Genomic DNA, 22499 nt, shown 5'->3' with positions numbered 1-22499 from the left:
ATTTTACTGCGAACTATGGATGCCGTTATTTTCACAAAGGCTTCTAGACAGGAAGCAGCCTTGCTTCGGACTGTCTGCCTCATCAATTCCCGAGTGTGATCAAATAGTATTATGCGTCGCATGATAGCTATAATGCCATGATTGCAAGTTACTTCCAAACGTCTCTTCGAACAAGTCGAACAGCAGATCACCGAAAGTGAGTGAAACTCGCATCATATGATACTATCAAGGTTCTAGCGCAAAGCTTCATTGCTTTATTTTTAAATCTAGAATAATGTAGCACACCCACAACGCCACAAGTGCAGTTGAGTGATAGGAAACTTGCAAAATAGCGCTTGCGCTCTCCTGTACGTAGTCGGGGCCATACAACTCACTAGAATATCTGGCTGGAAAACAACGGTGATCTCCACCATTACCTGAGCTGCAACAAGTTTGGCCTGCAAACCAGAAGACACACGATAGTGTGCTGCCTTGTTTTTGTAATGCCTCATTTTTAGCGCTGTTCGTTTCTGCAAGTCATGTACTAGCTAGGTCATCAACATACGTTATATAAGTGCATCAATTCGTAAATGCAAAAACAGTTTTGTTTTATTATCATCATTTTTAAATAGTATAGCATAGGGATGATAGCATAATTTTATGCGAAGTTGCTGTATGCCTTAGCTATAAAAAAGAATAAAACACTCTTGTCAGAAGTTAAAAAAAGTGTTGTTTCAGCAACACAAAAATGTGCATCCTCATTGTTAAAGCGTTCTTGTTTAGGGAGTGCTGGGAGTTTGTCTTTGCGTCGTGTACAACCTCCACACATATCTATAAGAGGGGGAGAGGTGGAGGGGAAGGATGGTAGTGGTCGGCGGAAACCTCCCCTGAAATAAATTTCTGCCTAGACCACTAGTACTGGTACAAATGGTCACTGACAAATTTTGATGGCCTGTCGGCAGCTTGCTGTGCCTATGCATAGCACAGCAACAATAAATTACGTTTCTCTAGTTCTGTCGCTAATACATGACCGTATGATCATGAGATTGGCACATTACCTTGCTGGCTGTGGTCCAGCCAAGCCTCTGGCCAAAAGTGCGTGTTCGTTTCAAATGGGCGGTTGCTCTTGCTGAGCACAGTTGTTGACTGATTTTTCAGACGTGAAGGGGGTCGCGCGCGAATCCACACTTCACTGCTGTGGCCGTCAAAATAGCCTGTGCGCGTGATCATGCACTCAAACGCCAATGAGGTGTATGAACATATTGATGGTGCACTTTCCATAACGACATGTCGCCAGCTTTCTTCCCTAGTGGTTGGCGCATTTTCACCACAGCCACGCACAGAGATGGTTAGGCTTGGGCTGCTAGGCCCACTTCAGCTTAATTAGGAATTGGCAAACAATACTACCGTTTAGTGCCAAGTCGACGTGGTGGCAACTTTGTTCACTGCCACCATATTTGTAACACCTCACGCGCGAATTTCCAAAAGATTGAGTGACATGCTCTATGGCATCCGAAATTTCGGTCGCCATTACCATTGGTTCTAGGGATAGGTGGCAGTGCTGCTTGAAACACTAAATAAAAATGCAGGTTTGAAAAACAATGCGTTAGAAACATTGGTCAGTGACTGTTGGTGTATCTGAAATTTTTCCTATAATGATACTTATTCTGAGCCATAGGCAAGCAAAAATTTGCTTCATGATAAGCAATCCTGTGTCAAGGCTTGCATTTTCAATTTCATTACAACAGGAGAATATATACAGTTAAACCTCGATATAGCGAAGTCGCAGCATTTTTCTTCTTTATATCGTAATTTCATAATATTAAAATTCGATCTCCTATGCAAACAAATAGTCACCATCACCAATAGACATTTCTTATGTGGAAGGGGCCGCAGAGTTTTCCGATTTATCTGGCAACCAGGAAAGGCAAATTTGAATGAAGAAAAAAAAACTGTTTGCAGAATTTCAGAGTTTGCAATGAAGGATACGGTTTCATGTCGTGTCGACAGTATCTTCACATTGGCGGTATAAAACGAAGACAGCCACGCTTTCGCATCCACTGTGCCCCCGCGGCTGATAATGTCACCTGCAGTGGGACAATGCTACTATGAAAAGCACTGGCAGCGGTGAGCGAACGCTTCATCTAGGCACACGTGGCAGATTATCTCTAAAACAGGGTACGCATATCCGCTCAGCCATGCCGAAAGTGATGCGCAGCCTCGCATAAAAAAAATAGATCCACACCAACCCTGCGCAGTCCCACCCTTATGCATACATGTTCACGTTACGAGTTCGCTCCTCTCCCCCCCCCCCTTTCTTCTTGCTAGCGTGGGAAGACTGTGCTCATCAAGATACCACCCTTCTCTGCTCACCCTCGCATGCTTTCACACGCATCTAAAGCATACAGCTTGCAGGTCGCAATAGGATCTTATGACAGTTGGACTTTATTCGAAAGACAATGCTCTTTTGGCAGCTCATGGCTTGTTCTCAAGCAGCCACATGTAATTCTACCATTTGACCATCCATGTCCCTGGAAGTTTCCATTTATTGTCTAGGTATTCCTTTGTGGAGGCAGTGAAATTTTGTTATATTGAAATCGTGTGTAAACACACTTCGTTGTATTGAGGTTCAATATATATATATATATATATGGTGTGGATTCTATGCACAAGTTAAAAAAGTTATTCTTCATTATATGGAGAATTTCACTATATTGAAGTTTGTTATAACAAGGATTAGCTCCTCTGAAATTGAGCTTGGCCAACCAAGTTTTATATTTACTTTTTAATATCCAGTAATTTTTGTATCCATGTTCATTATATCGAGGTTCAATTGTGTTTTATTTTATTTTTTAACTTTCTGTTTGGTCCTGGTGTAGGTTTCTACATTTTATTACTTTGCTTGCAGGATTTTCTGTCAAAGCTTTGCTTGCAGCATTTTCTCTCAAAGCTGAATTGCAACCAATGCTTTGCTGCAAGCCATAACGTCACTGACTCTTTCACAGATGAAGTGTATAATAAACCCTTTATAATATATGGGCCTGTTTGGAAGATGGATTTGGTTTCTTGACACTGTTTTTGAACCTGGAAAAACAGTTACCAGTTGCTTAGTATTTCATGTGTCCGAGCGGTTTTCAATCTCGCATCCCATTAGAGAGTTCTAACTCCTCTGCAAAGTTCTTACCTTTTGCCAGGCTGCCAGAGAGATGTACGGAAGCAACAACAGTGGTAACAACATATTGTAACACTTCAGCTTATCACAATGCTTTAGATAGGTTTTCATATTATTTGAGTGTTCTTGCCATAAAAAAATTAAGACGCAATGTGTTTATGATTATGCCGTTGCCAAAAATTTACACCAGCAGTGAAGTAGAATACACTTCGTTACTACACACAATAATAATTCTGTGTTTGTCTGGTTGAGTTCTGCGGCACCAGGTGGTGCCATTAACCTGGCCACTCATGTTTATGTCTTCGGTAACCCGGTAATCTACAAATGGTAAGAAGTTTGCTGACAAACTAAATCTCTTTATTCATTCACCACATCTGGCCTCGTTGACTCTGCAGCATTTACTTCATTCAACAGCTGTCTAGAAGTGCATATGAGATGAACTTGCTTTTTAAAAAATATGTAGTGTTTCGTTGAATCCTAAATAAGGCACGTGTCGGTGTTTGTATGTGTGTGAGCGTGGGTGTGGGTGCGCGCGCCTGCATTTTCTACCAGAAAAATAGGACAGGCTTCAAATGTATGGTACCACCGAATGATCCCTTTCAGTCAAAGTGATTGCTGCTTTCTTCAATTACAGTAAAACCTCGTTATAACAAAGTTGAAGGGGGGCGTCATAATTACTTCATTATAACCATTAGTTCGTTATAGCCACTATCCATTTCTATCCACAATTAGCAACCAAGAGAGGGTCAGCAGGCCGCCACGCGAAATAGAAAACAGCCGTCAGATGGGAAAAAAAACAAGCAAGAAAATACAGCAAGGAATTGCTACTTTATTTATGCCAAACGGCTCATCACTGATGATCAACAGCACACCAGCTGGTGGCTCACTTCGCAGAAAGTCCTTGATAGATTTTTGCCACGTCTTCTTCAGGCGAATGATGGCTTTTTCAGCTGCAGCCACTGTTTTGAGTCCGTCCTCGCTGTCATTGGGAGTGCCAGAGAAACGGCGCAGCAGGTATGCTGCATCCAGCGCTTGTGTGGGTGTCGGTACATCGGGTTCACCAATATTAGGCTCCGGGCTGTCGTCGACACATTCATCACTGTCATTGACACATTCGTCACTGTCGTCGTTAGGCATCCCCCTTACCGCGCTCATAATTTCCGCATCTGTCAGCTCTTCCATCATCACCGCGTCAGTATCGGCGCTGACGTATATGTAGAAGGTGTCGCAGTCGGGTACAACGCTGGCGTCAAGGAGAGCGTCCCACGACGCTAGGGCTAGGTCGCCCGCAGCACCCTCATTGGCGGCAGCACCGAGATCTTCGCTGTATAACCGCCGCTGCTGATGCCAAATGAGGCATGCCGGAAACAATTGGCGATCGTGCTTGCCAGTACAGCCATCCAAGCAGCCTGTAGCAGCTCGATCGCCATGTACAAGTGGATGGTGAACTCGCGCTTCATGTTCATATTAAGCAGAATCCGGTCGATCACGCGCTTGCAGTAGCCCGACTTAATGTTCATGATAACTTCTTGATCGAGCGGTTGCACAACTGCAGTGCAGTTTGGCGGCAAGAAATGTAGCTCGATGTTTTTGAGCACAGTGGCAGTGTGGTGGGCCGCACAGTTGTCCAGTACGAGGCATATCTTTCAGTTTAGCATGCCCAGCCACTTGTCCCACTCCCACAGCCATTGTGCGAAAATTTATCTCGTCATCCAAGCCTTACGGTTGGACACATAACTCACTTGGAACTTTCGTTTGCCTTTGAAACATCGTCGTGACGCACTTTTGCTGACCACGAGGGCCGCTACGTTTTCCGACCTATCCAGGTTGGCATAAAGCAACACGGTTACGCGGACCTTGCTCTGCTTACCGCCCTGGCAGCATTCACCTTTGAGGGCCACGGTTTTTTGCAGCAGCATCTGGTAGAACAGGGCTGTCTCATTAGCGTTGAACAAATCCTTGGCACTGTATTTTTCTAGCAGCTATCTCACGTTTGTGTCTGCCCATGCTACTGCAGTTTCGCGGTTGACAGACTGCGCTTCCTCGCTGACAGTCCTGCCAATGAAGTCATGGCGCTCCTTGAAATGCTGCAGCTAGCCGACACTCGCCACAAAATCGTCAGGCCCCATGATGCACGCAGAGTCCCTCGCTTTGCGCTGCAACAGTGCCCCACTCACAGGAGTGCCACGTGCTCTTGCATCCAAAAACCACTTGAAGACCGCCTTCTCTACAGCTTCAAAAGCAGGGGCTCGCAGCTTCTTTCTGTCGCCTTTTACGCCACGTGCGGCAGCACTGGTGACAGCTTCTTTGCTGCTCAAAATCGTCGACAGTGTGCTCAACGCTATGCCGAAATCTTCGGCCACTTCTTTCTTCTTCACGCCGGACTCTACGGCTTTCAGCATAGCCGCCTTTTACTCGACTGATATCGTTTCGCGCTTCCATTTGGCGTCGTCCTTTGTGGCAACGGGAACTCGCACGAATGAACCAATAGAAGCACTTATATTGTTGATGCGCACGGTGGCAATGACAAGCAACAACAAAACCATAGTCGGCGCCACCCCACGCACACAGCGGAAGAGCGGGTGGTCAGCCTCGGAAACGGCAAAGGTAATTGGCGCCATCCATCAGGAGGGTGAAAAAGTAAATCTGCTTCCCTTGCACGACCTCCTAAATAGGTGCGCCCTCGTGCGCCAATCCAGGAGGCCGTGCTTTTTCACCCATCCTCTCAACTCCTCTCTCCTTGCCCTCCCTCGCAACTCCCTCACCTTCAACTGTCCTTGCGCGTGCCCTCCAGCCCGATGCCAGCTTAGCCCACTGCACGAAGTTTCATGTTTCGTTATCTGCTGTTATCAGGAAGCGTGCGCTGCTGTGCTGCTGGGACCGGCATGGGCAGTTTTGTCAGTTTCGGGGTCCTCGATAGCTGTGTGCTTGTGCTCCGCAATGTTTCACCCGTTTCCCGACTTGCACTGCTCGTGCATCATGGAGTGGCGCATGAATACTTCAAGAACAAGCCCTACAAGGTTCTTCCGGGTGTCTAAAGGCAACAGGTGAGCACGCAGAGCCAAGGACATCAGAAGGTACACGAACACGGCCCTGTGTATGTGTGTGCTCCATGAGTCTCCGGACGTCGTTGCGCCTTGATTGTGCTACTCTTCCCTCTTACCAGTAGAGAAAGCTAGATCTTCCTCCTCATTGTCGCCTGATCTATGACTTGTGTTTTTCTGTGCCAAGTCTAATTCTCCAACTTCAGTAACTCGCCCAGCTTTCCATTCTGGTCTCAGTGCTTTTCCTGTGTGTCACCGTTCTACAAACGTACGAACAGCTGAAAAATTACCTCAGTAATTGCCGATGGGAAAACCACCTGAACAACCTTCATGTGTAGGCATGATACGCTTTCTTTTTTTCTTGAAAGCATGAACATTGCAAGTGTCCTATATGCTGATTTTTGCAGTTCGTGTTTATTGCACAAAGGAGTGCCCAGTAGGTAGTGCCTTAAGTGACGTAATAAACGAGTTTTGCACCAAAATCACACCACAAGAAAGGAGACAACACGGGCGATTTCTTGTGTGTGTGGTTTTGGCGCAATACTCCTTTATTATGTCGGATAACCAACTAGCCCAGCAGTTCACTCTCCATAAGTGATGTAATTTTACTGCTAAGCATTGCATTCGTGGTGAAAGAGAAGCCGTAGTGTTGGCTTATTTCACCTGGTCTTTGATTGAGGAATAGGCCTTTCTGCGAATGTTTTTTATGTGCTGCTGCAAAAGCTGACTACCTTTTGCTCCCCCTTGCCACCGTTACTCTAGTTATGGCCAAGTGCAAAATAATGTGATATCTGTATTTCTATTTTTAGTACAACATTATTTTTATTCTGCCATGTCTTTTTCATTTTGTTCAGTAGTAATAAACATGTCACGCATTTCATATACTTTTGTTCAGGTATCTAAGTAAGTTCTTTTCTTTTTTTTTATGGCTATCAGTAAAACAATCTTAGCATTTTATTCTATATTTTAGGTATTTTGCGTGTCATTGTTTTTGCCATTACCAGTGAATTTTCCTTTTCTTTAGTTGTCATGATTATGTCATGCACTTCTTCCAGTTTTGTGCAATATCTCAGTGAATATATCAGAAGCTCTTGTACACATTAGTCTTTAGGGCATTACATAAAATTCTTTTTTATATATGTGTACATGAAGCGACCTTCTCATTTTCTTTAGTTTCTTTTTTTGTTATTATTATTTCACTGTCTCTGAACTTCTGTGTTGTTTAGTAGTCATGTACATGTCATGTATTTTTCACTTTTGTTCATTTTCTGAGCATGTATCATATCAAGTTATGCAAAAATCTTTGTTTTCGGAAACGGTAGTCAATAAAGTGAGGCCAGAGATCTGTTATGTTGTAAGTGGAATTTATATATGTTCTGGCATATGTTGGCATACTCAAAGTAGGGACAAGACTGCGTGCATGCAAACACGTAAAGAACCCATGGAGCATCATGCCCCAGTTCACAATGCCAATGTCTGGCCTAGCGCGCACATGATAAGAAAAATAATAATAATAAAATGTGGCACGGACAGGCAAGAAAAAAGCAAAAGGTGAGCGGGGCATGGCGAAGGGTGGAAAGGGAGCGGAGCAGGTTGTCACAATAAAAAAAAAAGAAGAAAAAAACAGCGTTAGGGTGAGGAGGCACCGCACGGCTGCTGTTCCTGTTGCCATGACAATGTAAACAATCATGTGCGCCGCCATTTTACCATAGTATCGCTCTCCTGCTAGGGCCGTAACTGAAGGGGACCTTGGCACTAGCGTCGAAAGAGCGTCTGCTTAAAAACAACCAATGGCAGCCATGCGGAGATTCACCCCTGGGCGGGCGGGTCCACTAGTTCCATGGGAAAGGGAAGATAGGGAGACGCGAACGCCGTGTGCTATAAGACATTGACCTGACGGGTACCAAAATAGTCAGTAAATGCTCGTGTGGAAAAAAGAAATTGCCAACGATTACGTTACTTCCTAATGCAAAATTTGAGCACAGCTCTTCAGCTGTTTCGGCTTTTCTATATACTGAGGCAAATAATTCGAGCAAGACACGTATGTACAGTTACAACTTTTTATTCTTCAATTCTTCAAGAAACACTCCACTCCCAGTTCTTGATTGTCATGAAGGTAGCTTTGTGGTTTGAGGAATAGATGGATATATGCTAGACTTGCTGCACCAATGCTTGGTTCGGCGTAGCGCACCTTTGGATTCTGGCGGCGACGGTGCTGGGCCTCTGCTTGGGCAGCTCGTTTAGCAGCAGCGGCAGACGGACTTCCACCGGTTGCCTTGCTCATGGCTCAGAAAGAGCTGGCTGAGAATAAACTACTTATATAGGCAGACGGATATAATATGAACCGTCTGAAAGCCTTGGACAATACGTCTGGTGCGTAACATTTCGCACCAGCTGCCACAAATGGAGCGTAGCTTGGCGCTGCTGCCTCGCTTATCAGGAGGTTGCGGGAGGCAGCGCGTAGGGGCATAGGAACATTGCACGGCGAAAAGTTAGCAGCGAATGGCAGCAACTGATTGAAGCCGCTGACGCTGCTAGCGAGTCAACTGAAGGTGGCTTTGCGTTTCGGCTTGGGAAAAGCACACCGTGATCCGCTGATACCGAGCGAGTGCTTCGGCAACCAGAGAACACCCCGCATGATCACCGCCATAGAGGAGAAACAGGAGGGAAGGGGTACACACAGTGGCGAACGGTGGCGACTATGCGTTTCAGCTTGGACCGCAGCACGTCGAGATCAGCCGCCACCGAGCTGCGCACTCTGACTGCCATCACACATGGGTGGCATTGGAGGAGGGGCAAAAAGAGCAAGGCTCGCGCCGTGCGTGAGAGATGGCGCCAGAAGCGCGTGCAGCTAGAGCAGTGCGCTGTTCCTGGCTACGGAGCTGGTTATGGCAAGGCATGATGGCGCCGTGAAACACAGGAACGGGCACCAAAGAGCTGCGCTCTAAAGAAAGGTTCGTTATACCCATTTCGAGGAAATTTTAGCTTCGTTAAAACTATGTTTTCAATACATGGGCATCTATTGGAATTTCAAGGGGAATGCCGATTAGTTCATTATATCCCGGGAGTTTTGTTATAACGAGGTTTTACTGTATACTTAATACTAAAACATGAGACCATTTGAGAATCGCTCATCCAATTTTAATTAGCCAACTAGCACTGTATGCTGGTTAGCTGCCATTTAGGTGTTGGAAATGGTTGTGTGAGAGAAAAGTGATTGATTACTGTGTGCTTTTTTTAACAGCCCAGCCTCCTGGTATCCCAGAAATATCAAAGAAGTCATTGTCTGAGTGTTCAGTCAAGGGAGATGTGGAGTTGTTCATTATTGGAAAAAATTTTCTCAAAGATACAAAAGTGTTGTTCAAGGAGCCTGCTTCTGGTGAGTATAACTTGATATTATATTTCAAGTAGTAACATTGGCTATTGTTTAATGTTTCTAGCTTCTTGCATACGTTATTAAAGCGCAAAATTCTTTGGTTGCATGAAGGATTTCTATTGCTTCTTAAATACAAGTATTGATAATCTGTGTCATCAGTATGCTACTAGTGCTCTTGTTTGCTGTGCATTCAATGCAACTGCTTTCTACTTGCAGATAATTTGGGAGACTGTGAGCCAAACTATGTTTGGGAAAAATGTGTTGTTCCAGAAAAGGAATATTTGCAGCCGGTAAGTGAGCAAATGTAATAGAGAATGTTAGCCCTGCTATTAGCAAAGCTAACAGCAGAGCTAGATGTTATAGCATCTTGGAATGTATCCACTGGCAGCGATGATCTGTGAAACAAAATACAAGTCTTGCATTCTTGTCTGAGCTGCTACACTCAGCTTGGGCAGAGCTACCTTCAGATAATTCAGCTTTAAATAATTAAATTCCTTTAAATAATTACCTGCATTAGGTAAATAGAAGTCTGGTTAACAAACAGAAATTAGTCGATCCTGAATATATGCAACTCGGATATATTGAATGCTTGTGTATATCGAACATTTGTAAAATCCCCTTGAAAATCCCATAGCGACGTACTATGCGTACATAAAACTCCCGTTCACTGCCACATTTTATACATCGAATGCTGTGCCACACCATGCCACATCCCAGCAAGTGTGCTTCTTCTAACAGAGACACAACTAATGCTGACAAATCTGAAACTGCACTGTTTTAGGCGATGCAGTCAAACAAGAGATTGAATCTGGAGGGCAGTACTTGCCGTGAAGGAAATATGAGCAGGGTGCTGTCAATTGTATTTGCTGCACATATGGATGGTTCGTGCAAAGTGCGGTAGTTCGTTATGGGCAATAGCAGATCTCCACTCTGCTTTAAGAATGCATAAGGCCTCTCAGTCCAATACCTACTTTACAAGACAGTGTGGATGACTCAATCTTTTCACTGAATGGTGCCGGGCATGGGATGCTGAACTGGAGATGCTGTACCACCAGTTCTGTCTTGTTGGAGGTAAAGGCTTTCCACAAGCAGCATTTCAGAATTCTGAAAGTGGCCAAAATGAATCCGACCCCAAACTCCACTTGGACGAAACTTTACATTACAGTTTGAATTTAACAAAATCACAGCATGCCACATCCGTAACTGCGGAAAGCTCCCCATTGCAGCTGCAACATGCAAGACTCATCACTACGTGAGACGGGTTCGCGCTGAACAAGTTTCATTCTGGCACTTGCAGTTACATGGGAGAGGTAATAGCGTTGGATGTTCTGCAAGCTGAAAACTCCTTTCAGCGTGTGTATAGTGTCAGCAGTCACCTACCCAGGGGCCAGGGGGAAGGGTTGAGAAGGAAGGGACATGTACTGGCCATAAGAAGACGCGCAGGCTTTTTAGGGTGGCCGAGAAGCAAGGATGACTGGTTGCAACAGGAAGCCACTTCCAAAACCCAACACAACAGTCCGCCTCGCTCATTGGCCACACATGACAGTCAGCCATTTAAACGCCTTATTGTTGGTATTCTAGCGGACATGCGACCGGGCACGTTCACACGTGATTCACAGTACAAGTGCGCTGATGGCGGCACAGCATGTATCCATACAGGTTAGTTCACTTTCACGGTGCGTTCCATTTCTGCCTAATCTTGAATAAATATCAGCAACAAGCCTTTCGACATGCGCGAGCGAGGCACATCGCAGTCTAATGTGCTGGCAGCGCGGGCTTTTAGGATTAGCATTGCAAAGACCGTTCTGGAATGGGAGTGCCTTGCAGCATTAGTGACCAAGGAATAATACACCTTTTTCACATTCAACACGGCCTTTAAGAAAGAAATTAAGTTCCTGCTTTTCACTGTCTTGAGAAACTGTCAGAGACATGCAGAGATTTCAGATATGCTTCAGATAGGCATATTTTATATTTTGAAGTGTTGATATATTGAACTATTGAACATTGAACAATCCCCTTCGAGTTTGATGCAGTTAAAGGGGCCGACAACTGGCCAGAATGTGTTGTGAGACGTTGATAGAAATGAAATGAGCATAAATTATAGTGATTGAATCCAGCACGCTGTTCACAATGTAAGTACGAATTATAATTTTAAATTGGCAAAGAAAGTCTCAAAAACCAGTAAGTGGTAAGGCCAGGTGGTGAAATCTTCGTACTTGGGATGTATACTACGAGATTACTGCACGTAAGTCAACAATTATTAAGTACAGCATAATTATTGCTCGAAATTGCAGTTGTTATATTAGATAACCAGGCTTTATTCAATGCTTCATAAATCAAAAGTGCACACACGGATACGGCAACACGCTGAACTGCGTATCGCATGTGAAAGGGTCGTTTCGTTTTCGATCCGATTGGTTTTGCTTTTACTGGTTAAATACAAAAGCACTTAAACAGGAAACCACGAAAACACATAGCTTTATTGCAAAAATACTTTAAACACGTCAGAAACATGAATTGCAGGAACATAGACTTGATAAAAAAAATACTTCTCAAAGCTAAGGCTGCACTTGTTGTCTGCCTCCCATTACTGCCGGTGTATAATCGCTATTGCGCTCACCTATCACCGTTTTAAGGATGCTCCCAGTGAACGACTACATCATCGCCGCAGATAGAAAAATTCTGATAAAATATGTTCCATAGCGTTTTCTGCGTTACCACTTCATGATTAGACACGCTGCCCAGTAAGCTTTCCATTGCACTAAAAGAACATGGGTACTGTGAAAATTGGTTGTCAGTCCCTTTAAACCTTATTATTATGAAGTCAGTAAAATCGGCAATTTGCTTCGTTTATCAAAATTTCGTTCTATTGAAATTCGACCTTTTATGCAAATAAGTATTGTCGCCGAAAATTTTTTCTTGCATGGAAAGCGGCCACAGAATTTTCCAAATTATTGGGCAATCAGAAAAAGCAAATTCAAATGAGAAAATTCATTTTGATAAGTTTGGGAGTCGGCGAGGAATGATATAGTTTCATGCCATGTACGTCAACGCTATCTTCTTAGCGGTATGGATTAAGTGAACCCAGCCATGCTTTCACGTGCACTTCGCTGCATGGCCGATAGTGTCGCCTGCATTGGGCTGGACGACACTATCAGAAAAAGCACCAGCAGCGGGAAACGAATGCTTCGTTTGCCTCTCGCTCCAACAGGTCACCGAAACTCAAGATTACGCATCCTCCAATACTAAATGTGCGATAAGTCAGCATACATGGTGCCATGCCGTCTTGGCCCGCCCACTCTTTGCATACACAGAAGATTGCCTCTAAAGCAAGATGTGCGGCTGCATGTGTGCTCCGCTGCCCTTACAGCCATGTGCAGCCACGGCTGAGATGCACGCCAACTTACTTCCCACCCCCTCGATCGCGCTCGATTACATTACCTCGAGCACACTCCTCTTCCCCTCTTTCCCTTTGCTCACACAGAAATGCGGCACTTGTGAAGCCACCATCTTTCTTCTCCAGGGATGGAAATGCTGTGCCAATTGCGCCATCTTGCTCCAAACCATCAAGCTGTGCCAACCTGTGCCAAAACATTAATTTTGAATGATGTTGCCAAATTTAGCATGATGGGCACGTTCAGTTGCAACCACACAGCCATAGGCATGTGTTGGCTAGTGCTTGGCCCTACAATCCAAGTCTAAGCAATCCATTTCAGCGTCTGCATCTTTGGAGTGTGGTGTGTATGGTGGCATAATAGATGATAAGCAACGCGAGAACAAGGTAAAAACGGGAGCCAACATTTTGACAAGTGGACTTGTTTTTTTCAAGGCGACAAATGCTTTCTCGGCACAGTATATATATAGGTAGGGTTCTTATAAAGGGGAAAGGGGGTAAGACGGGTGGGTGAGGCAATGACCGAATGTGGTTTTAGTGGCGAGGGTGTAGAATTGAAAATAAAGGGGTGCTATGCACACGGCCGTGTGTCACTTGGCATGTGAGCGGCTGTGTACACAGCACCCTTCTATTATCTCCTTCACTGGAGGTCAGCGGGCTATCATCTCTCTGAAAAATATAATAAAAAGAGTGGCAAAAAACAGTGCTCATGAGAAATAATAAAAAAAAAACATTACTGAAATAGAATAAATATATAAATATAAGAAAAAAAGAGAGAGAAAGAGCAGGAAAAAAAAATACACTAAGCTAAGCAACCAAATGCAAATAACTAAGTATTGTTGCCTATAGTTTGAAATTTAACATAGTGAATAGATTCTAAAGCTGCATTGAAATGTTTTTGCCTATTGGTTGCAGTGTTTTGAACTTATGGGTAAGGTATGATTCTCTGTATTTTCTTTCTTGTTCAGAACGGAAATTTGACTGTAAGATGTGAAGTTTTAAGTTCATCAAAGTTATGACCTGGTTGGTTGAAATGCTCAGCGATGGCTTCGGGAAGCTTTTTAGCTGTGTCCACACAATGTCAGTTTAACTCGATGTTCATTGATAGCGCTGTTTACCGATACCTAGAAATTACCGATAACAGCTGTTATTGGTAATTTCTAGGCGTGTTCCACAACCTTTTCATTCACACCATATTGCATAAGCAAGGTAATAAATGTCAATTTAAAGTTAAATATTGCTTGCTTGTTCACAATGAAAAAAAAAAAACTCCACTAGCATGAACACAAGCCTATTAAAGGGACACTAAAGGCAAATATTAAGTCAAGCTAACGTAATAGGTTAGTGCTTGAGAAGCTCTAAGACGACGATATTATTGCGAGCAGGGCCTCAATAATCGAGAAACTGAGGTAAATGTAGGACATGATTAGAGACTCCCCCGGGAGATTCAAGCACTTGCCTGATGATGAAAGCACCCCTTAGTTAAATTCTGTCACTAGTATTCAACCACTCGTTGCAAAAAACATCATTGTGTTGTATTAGAAGACGAAATAAAATGCTACTTATCCAGTTTTAATTCATTTTTAGAAGAAAGAACTAATTGAAATTACCCTTCACAACAACACGGGTAGTCGAAAGGTTTCGTTTTCGCTTGACTTCGCGCTGCCCACTCTTTCACGTTTCAGCAGTTTCGCTATCGCATAGTGCTGCGCTAGTTTTGCTGGATCGCGAAACTTGCACAAACTGCAAGTAGCAGAGAATTCAACTTCCATGTTACGCCGTGGGATGCCCAAACGGTCTGCACCACTTGACCAAGAAGCAGCTGCAGCGGCGAATCCACCACTGTGTCTTGGCTCAATGCCGCTCTGTCGGGCGCCGTTGTACTCATCGACAGCAGCAAAGGGCGGTGATTGTGCATGCAACGTCACCACTCCCCCAGTTGGGTGGCAGGAGATTAGAATTTCGAAAAAAGTATTCGAACCCTCCAGATGCAATTTTCTCGTAAACTAAGTCTTTTCTTGGCACGAAACAAGCGTTGCAAGGTTTCTGGAATGGTGTTTAGACAGTCTACATCGACTTATTATTTGCCTTCAGTGTCCCTTTAACATAAGAGGGCGCTGTTCATGGAAAGCCTTCGGTTGTTTTTTTCTTGGCCACATTTAGTTCGCACACCCAGTATCTATTTAATGGTGGTTCTGAGAAACCTGTATGGGATTCCTTTGTAACTTCATGCTACAGTCAGATGGAAGACAATTTTTCCCTGTCAAGAATGTTGCCCTCCTTGTGGGCTTCCGCAGAACTGATCTACCTTAACATAATAGTGTTCTGCAAAGTCAAATAAGGAACACCCTTTCTTCATATGCCTATATTTCACTCATATTGACCTTTACCAAGCTGCTCCAAAACATGTATTTACTGCTCCAAGAGGGACAATTCATGCTCTAAACCTGCTCCAAAGTACCAAATTTGCTGCTCCCAGAGCTGCTCCAAAACTTCCTTGGCCGCTTCCATGCCTGTTCTCTCACCCTCGCACACTTTCACTCCCACCTAAAGCACACAGTGCAAGGGGTGTGATAGGATCTTATCGCACTTGGACTTCATACGGAATATGATGTGGCTCCACTTCTTGTCACATGGTGTGCGATTTGAGAGGTGCAGGTGCAAATAGCCACTTGTAATTCAAACATTTGACCATATGTGTCTGCGGAAGTTTCCATTTATTGTCTCAACATTCCTTTGCGGCGACAATGAAATTTTGTTATATTGAAATGGCACACAAACACACTTTTTTTATGTTGAGATACTAAATATATGGTGTTCTATGGACAAGAGGTTATGAAAAGTTAAATACTTCATTATATCGAGAATTTCGTTATATTGAAGTTTGGTATACCGAGGTTTAATTGTATATCCATAATCAACTGCACTGATTAGCAGATTACTATGTTTAATGGCAGATAAATCCCCTCCATTGCTAACGGAAGATTGGCAGGCCAGGAAGCAACAAAGGTGGGAAAGATGAGTAATGATGCCACCTTGGTATTTCTGAAAAAGCTGGCTCTACTTTCACATATGGTGAAAGCAAGTGACCAGCAATAGTTCTTTTTTTATTGACTGTTTAAACTAAACATTGCATACGGAGGTGTAGTTTTTCTGCACATGAGTGGCCACAGTCTGAAAAGGTGAAATCTAGGATGTCACAAGGTTACCTTATTGCCTTATTGTTTATTGAACAAACACTAAAGGAGTTGCAAAATGATAATGTATTACATTTGATGTCCCTCAAGAAAGTGACAAGGACACAGAAATATTAACCCTTTGAGGGTCGAATTATTTTGAAGAAAACTTTCCCGGGTGGTCAAATTATTTTATTGCGGATATTGAATGTACAAGATGTATAAAGTCGGGAATAAATAGTAAAAAAAATTAGGGAACAGTATTTTGGTGTCGGCATCGCTCAGAACTGCAATATGTTCAATAGTATTTTAGAGTGTGGTACTCCTTGACACACGAGTCTCCGCGCAGCCGCAGAGAGCGAGAATACCTCATGAGTGGCGGTGATAAACGAGCTAAGAGCCGTGCCAATCAAGATAGAAATCAACTTCCGCCGCCCCTGCGATAGCTTGCCGACAAAGATAAAAATCACGTTTCACGCGCCTCCGTTGCGGCGGAACCGAAACTGCGAAAGCGCGTTGCCGCTGAGAGCGAGAATACCTCGCGAGCGGCGGTTATAAACAAGCTAAGAGCAGCGCCAATCAAGATAGAAATCAACTTCCACAGCATTTGCAAGAGAGTGCCGACAAAGAGAAAAATGACGTTTCGCGCGCCTCCGTTGTGATCACGCTGTGAAACCGAAACCGCAAAAGGGGTGTGGCCGCAGTCTGCGCGACGCCCTGTAGCTTGAAGTCAGTTCTGTTTATCTCCCCAAGAAGGTAGCACAAATTTCAAATGCTTCTTGTAAGACCTAAGAGGTGGCAGCACCTCCCAGTAAGCGTGCATCGTCATTATGGCACGAAATTTCAAACGGAGGGTCGAAACCGTACCCGTACGGCGAAGACCTTGCGGGACAGAAAACCGCCGCCGTACATGTACAGCAAAAACCGTCAAAGGGTTAAGGTGATTTAATACTCTTCATTGCAGAGAGCCAGCGTCTGGCAGTGGTGGGGGAGAAGTTTTGGTCACTGTGTCAATTTGTGGGGTTTAGTTCAAGCATGGCTGTGCATGCAGTGACATAATTGTGCCATTTTTTGTGCAGACTCATCTGATTTGCCGAGTGCCCGCCTACAGAAACCAGGATGTGGGGCACCTCGTGGTGGTGCATTTGGTGGTGACCAGTGGGGGAAGGGCCAGTGAGCCCCACCCATTCACCTATATGCCCCTGGCAGGTAGGCCTTGGACCTCCATTTTCGTGGGGATTGGCGAAGGCATGCCCCCAGCGCAGCAGTGGGATGGCATTGCCACATAGGTCTCTGCTGTGTTGTACATGGTTGAGTTGGGCGTCCCTTTGTGCCGTGAATACATAGGGGGCGGGGGGTGCAGCAGTCTGGCTTGATCTCCACAATCAACAGAATAGGCTGATTTATCAGGAAGACTTCTAGATATATATCTTTTTTCATTCCATCACCAGCTTTTGGTTGGTGGAGGCTGTCAGAACCAAGTTTTGTAGCTTTAGCCTACAGTTTAATTATTCCTAGTGAATTTGCAGTCAGAATGCACCAGACAATAATGCTTAAGTTCCCACAAACTTAGGCATAATATATTGTCTTACTGGACGGCAATGAGGCTTGGGGTCTGTAGCTTTTACATGTCTTTCAAGTCGTTTTCTTCCAGAAGCAAAACTGAGCTGCCTTTGAGTTCTGCTAAAGCATCAAGGCACTGGGAGTAATCATATCTTATGCCCTATTAGACTTGTACAGTACTAGCTAAGCTCAAAAGCATTACGAAAATTAGGTAAGGAATCATGGCTGAAAAAACAGAAAGCTAAGTACATGTTTCTCATATTCTAAAGGTTCCTTACATGCCAGCTTGGTTAAGTGGGAAAATTTGTAAAAGTTGAAAGCCTAGTATGCTTGTGAATGTTTGTGTGCATGTGTATTGTGCTAGTACTTTATAAACGAACATTTCTTGCCTTCAGTGGCAATTGTCACATAAAACCCCAGAATTCAGTTCCCTCAGTGGCACCTGCAGTTTATTTTTTAAGAAGCCATGTGGCACGTGCACAGAAAACTTCAAAAAGACAGTTGTACCAAAGGAATGATTGTGCATCCATGCTGGATTGTACCAGGTCTGATTGATGGCTTATGTTTCTAAGGAAATACTTTGATTATTCCACTCTAGAAGCAGTGTTATACTAATCTGACATTTTTTTTTAGTTGTATAAAAACATTAGGCACAAAGTGAAGCAGAGCTACTACATACACTTTATGTTCAACTGAATGAGACTCTGGTATTGGCAACCAGCATCACTGGAAGGGGTCAATGACCTGACTGCTGTTCCTAAAACGAAGTGTGAGGTTTGGTTATCATAGTTGTGCATGAACTTTTAAGCATAAACAAAGTATAGATAAATGGGCTCATTTCATTCTGCCAGCTTTAGGAGAAAATAATTTTGATAGGAAATTACATACACATACTTGTAGTCCCAAATGCTTTCAGCTTTAATTGCATAAACATCATGTTTAAGTTTAGGCTGCAAACAGATTTCGAGCTTTGAAAGTTACGCACTTAAGGTAGCTGAACCTCGTGTTTTACTGCAGTCACCTGCTCTCAATCATTTTTCGAAGATACGCCTGTTGCTGTCTCTGAAGCTTCATAGGCTTACCTGCAGTTGCTCTCTGCCTCTCTGTGTTTTTATATTTTTTTTCCTCTCAGTTTTCATGTATAGACACACACAGGTATACATCAGGCTGGCATTGTAGGCAAACAAATGTGTGACCTGTTGTTTTGTTCAATTGATGTGCCTTTGTTGCTGTGGGACAGCATGTTGAAGGTCTGGTTCTACTGTAGACAGCTTTTCTCCAGCTCCAGAGGGGCAGCAACTTTCTGCTCTTCTGTGCAGTTTGGAGAATTGTAGCTTCTTTTTGTTTTTGTTTTTCTTGATTTTTTTTTTTACTTTGTACTCTTTGCTCCTATGTTTGGTGTGCCTGATGGTGTGCAGAGGTGTGCGCATGTGCCCATTGCGTGAGTGTGAGAGTGCAAGGTGTGCAGCTGTGCAGGGCCCAGGCAGTGTCCCTTCCTTCCTGCTCATGTGCTGTTAGCGCAGGGCAGCTCCTCTTCCTAGCACTGTCTTCTTTCTTGGTGCCTGTTGTCTCATTCTCTGAAGCTGGTGTGGCTGCTGATGAATGTGTGGTAGTGTGTGCGCGCCAGGGCAACACTTTCAGATTGAAAGCTACTTACCTGGTCAAGGAAGAAAAGGCTGAGTAAAGCAGTCTTGTCAATTAAAGGGAAAAAAAACATAGGGAAAAGAGACAAGAACATGTGAGAGTGCATGCACCATTTGGTTATAATTGGCTTATTGCAGAGACCATTATTGTTTGAAGCTCTTGTTGAAGTCGAGCTGAAGCCTTGTGGAGCCTTTCACTCTGAAATGAGCACAATGTGTGAATCTGTTTAGGTGCTTCAAAAATGGCTTTAATCTACTTTGCCATTGTTTTCCATGTGCAGTGTCATGCACTGTATTCTTTGGGGCATAAGTAACTCAGTTGACCTGATTTTTGTTTATCTGTTCTTTCGGTTACTTTGCGGTTAATTTTCAGCAGCTTTGCTTCTGTTTTTCCTCCCCTTGCTGGGACAGGTTGTGGGGAAGGGATTGGAATAGTGAGGCCTAGTAGCTCAGATGTAGTTGGTATGGTTTATAGATGGGGTTAGTTTCTGAACATTGGCAATATTCATGCTTTCTTGGTTGCACATGGATAAATTTTGATCTGCTATACTAGTATGGTGGCAAGAAAAAAGGGGGAGGAGGATAAAAGAATTGGACACTCAGAAACTCTGGTTTATCAGAGGTAGCTTGCTATCTTACCTTTAGGAACATGCAGTTTATGTTAATAATGTTTTTACATTCGGCTTCCAAACCCAATGCAGTCAGTGAAAGATGCTATCTTGCACTGTTGCCTTTATGTTTTCAGAAGCTTACTGCTGTTTTGCAGTTTTATGTTGATCATTCATTATATTGGTGCTAGAATTTATTCTGGCCCAAGGAAAACTATGTCCTGAATAGTACCTTGCTCATGATGCAGCACAATTTTAGGGAAGGACAAACCACTTTTGAAGCACATGTCTGAATGCGGTGTGCTTGCGGCATGGGTGTGTGTGTGCGTGTGTGCAAGTTAACTGGGTAGTTGGATTGGCTTGCCATCATTTGAACTAGCACTGCAAATGTTTACCATCTTCACTGCAGCGATGCCTGAGGTGCAGAAAGCATAGGAAATGTTGCCCATTAGCAGATCTTGCGTAAGAATGTGAGCGACTCTTATGCTCAAAAGAAAGAAAGATGACTGAAGCACATTGTCTGCTCCTTGCTCCACACCTGGATTGCAGTAAAGATGTGGTCATTTGCAGCATTTTTCACATGCCGAACAAGTACAAAAGGGCCAAGGTTTCCAAGATTGAAATTCAAAAGCAAGGGGGGGTCAGTGTGAACTCGGTGCTGAACATCACAGGGCTGTTTCTGGAGGCCAGCCTTCAGCATGCTTGACCCTAGTGTGAGTGTGCCATGTTTTTGATATGTGCTTCATTGAACTGACAAGTTGCGAAAAAAAAAAAGAAAAAAAATGTGGCACTGGAGAGCGAGAGAAAACTGTTGTGTTGTTCCTCCCCATTTCTCAGACTGCAGGTTAAAGGAATGAGCGCCCTCCCTGGGGTTATCGGTGTGTTGTGCAAAGGGTGTGATCGCTCACACCTTCCCTGCCTGGGCGGCTCCTCCTCCTCCTACACTCTCTCTGCCATGACAGAGGTTTTTCTCGACACTTTTTGCATATACCCATTAAGCGTTTGCATTGACTGTGCCTTTATGCATTTGGACATTCACATAAGCTGCAGTGACAGCACAGAGTAACTGCAACTGTGCACTGCGTCTTAGGCACCACTGGCTGCCCAGCCTGCCTGTAGCCTTTCTTACCATTGACAGCCTTTTTAAGCTTGCGTTTCTTTAGTGCTGCCAGCACTGCTGTGGGTGGGACTGTGAGGGCCATTATTTTACTTCGAGCTGGGAATACCTGCAGGTATGGGACCAGAGTGAGATAAAGAAACGTGCATGCTTTTGTAAATTTTTGTTCCGCTGTACTTTATTACTTTATTACTGTACTTTATTACTTTATTACTCTTTATCTGCGACAACTGAGCAGAGCATGCAGCAATAATAAGGCTGTCCAACATCAAAATTTTTGAAATATTCAAACCTTTAGCAGAAAAATGATCCTAACTGCCTAAATTTTAATACCACTTAGAGCTCCAGCTTTTCGTAAACGACACCTTTTGCTGTTAACTCATGCATGTGGTAAGTACAACATTTTGCCAGCCCGTTCACTCAGCAAAGCCCCACACTCAATTCTTCCTGGGTGTTCTTGTGTAAATTTCTTTTTGTGTGTGTTATGTTTGTGACTAGTTATGCACAAGTGCCTACTCTTCTTGTAGTTATCATTCATTAAATATACAGCCTCAAGTCCCACCCGTGTACAGCACTAAATGAATCATCAATTTCAGTCATGCATAAGAACAAAACTGAGCACTTTTGATACATGTGTACACTGCCATACCCCGCATTGTCACTTCAGTGGCCTGTTCAACTTTACAAGTGTTTTAGTGCTTGCAACACCACCTGCCTCTTTAGTAAAAGTGTTGACTTTGTACCTCAATCTTCAGCACGTCGTATGCCACATTGTTTAACCCTTTTTGGTCCAATGATTCCTGTAGGAGCTATAACGCTTTACAACAAATATCCGGCATGGAGAAAAACAAATGGCACAACCAATCCATGAAATTTGAGCGTCAGGTACTCTAATTACATAACTTGTCAATTTGGTGCCACAGATAAAGGGGTTCTCCCCAATATTTGACAGATGTCCATGCATCACATAAAGCTGAGGTTAGGCCTCTGTGCAGTATTTTAGGAGCATGCTATCTACGGCACACCACTTGCCTGGGGTGGCACAAGAATGGTCTTCAAATATTTTGTGGCCATAATTCACACCATTATGATTGTGAATTAACAATTTTAAAGAACCATACGCTGCCTTCAATACCTTGATTTGTTCGTGAGAAAAGCCTTTACTTTCATATGTTGACAACACTGCACTAAGATTATTTTTTTGTATTAGTACTTCTTTTTTTAGGCGGGGGGGGGGGGGAGTCTTCCCTCGTTAAGACGCAGTAAATATAAATTTCTCACTTCAGTGATAAAATTGAGACCAGAAAGTGTTAAAAGTTTTTGTAGACAATGCTAGTAGTGCTGCATGTCCTAAGCTCATTTTTCATATGTCCTGTTTCATGTCATCATTAGCCATTTAGGAAAAGAATGAAATTACTTTCTGTGTG

The 22499-nt window shown here is 43.7% G+C and overlaps 1 protein-coding gene across 4 annotated transcripts in view; it reads left to right on the top strand.

Annotated features, from left to right (window-relative positions):
• The window catches only part of NFAT (NFAT nuclear factor), a 102722-nt gene that overhangs the window by 58220 nt on the left and 22003 nt on the right, over positions 1–22499 (top strand). For all 4 annotated transcript variants that reach the window (XM_070530949.1, XM_070530948.1, XM_070530951.1 and 1 more), the window contains exons 9-11: positions 9440–9574; positions 9788–9861; positions 17221–17350. In XM_070530949.1, the coding sequence (XP_070387050.1) occupies positions 9440–9574; positions 9788–9861; positions 17221–17350 (339 nt within the window). The remainder of the gene's footprint in view (positions 1–9439; positions 9575–9787; positions 9862–17220; positions 17351–22499) is intronic.

Source organism: Dermacentor albipictus, chromosome 1, assembly GCF_038994185.2.
Source record: "Dermacentor albipictus isolate Rhodes 1998 colony chromosome 1, USDA_Dalb.pri_finalv2, whole genome shotgun sequence".
NCBI lineage: Eukaryota > Metazoa > Arthropoda > Arachnida > Ixodida > Ixodidae > Dermacentor > Dermacentor albipictus.
Note: the sequence above shows the minus strand (reverse complement) of the source record. Positions and strands in the feature narration are given on the sequence as shown.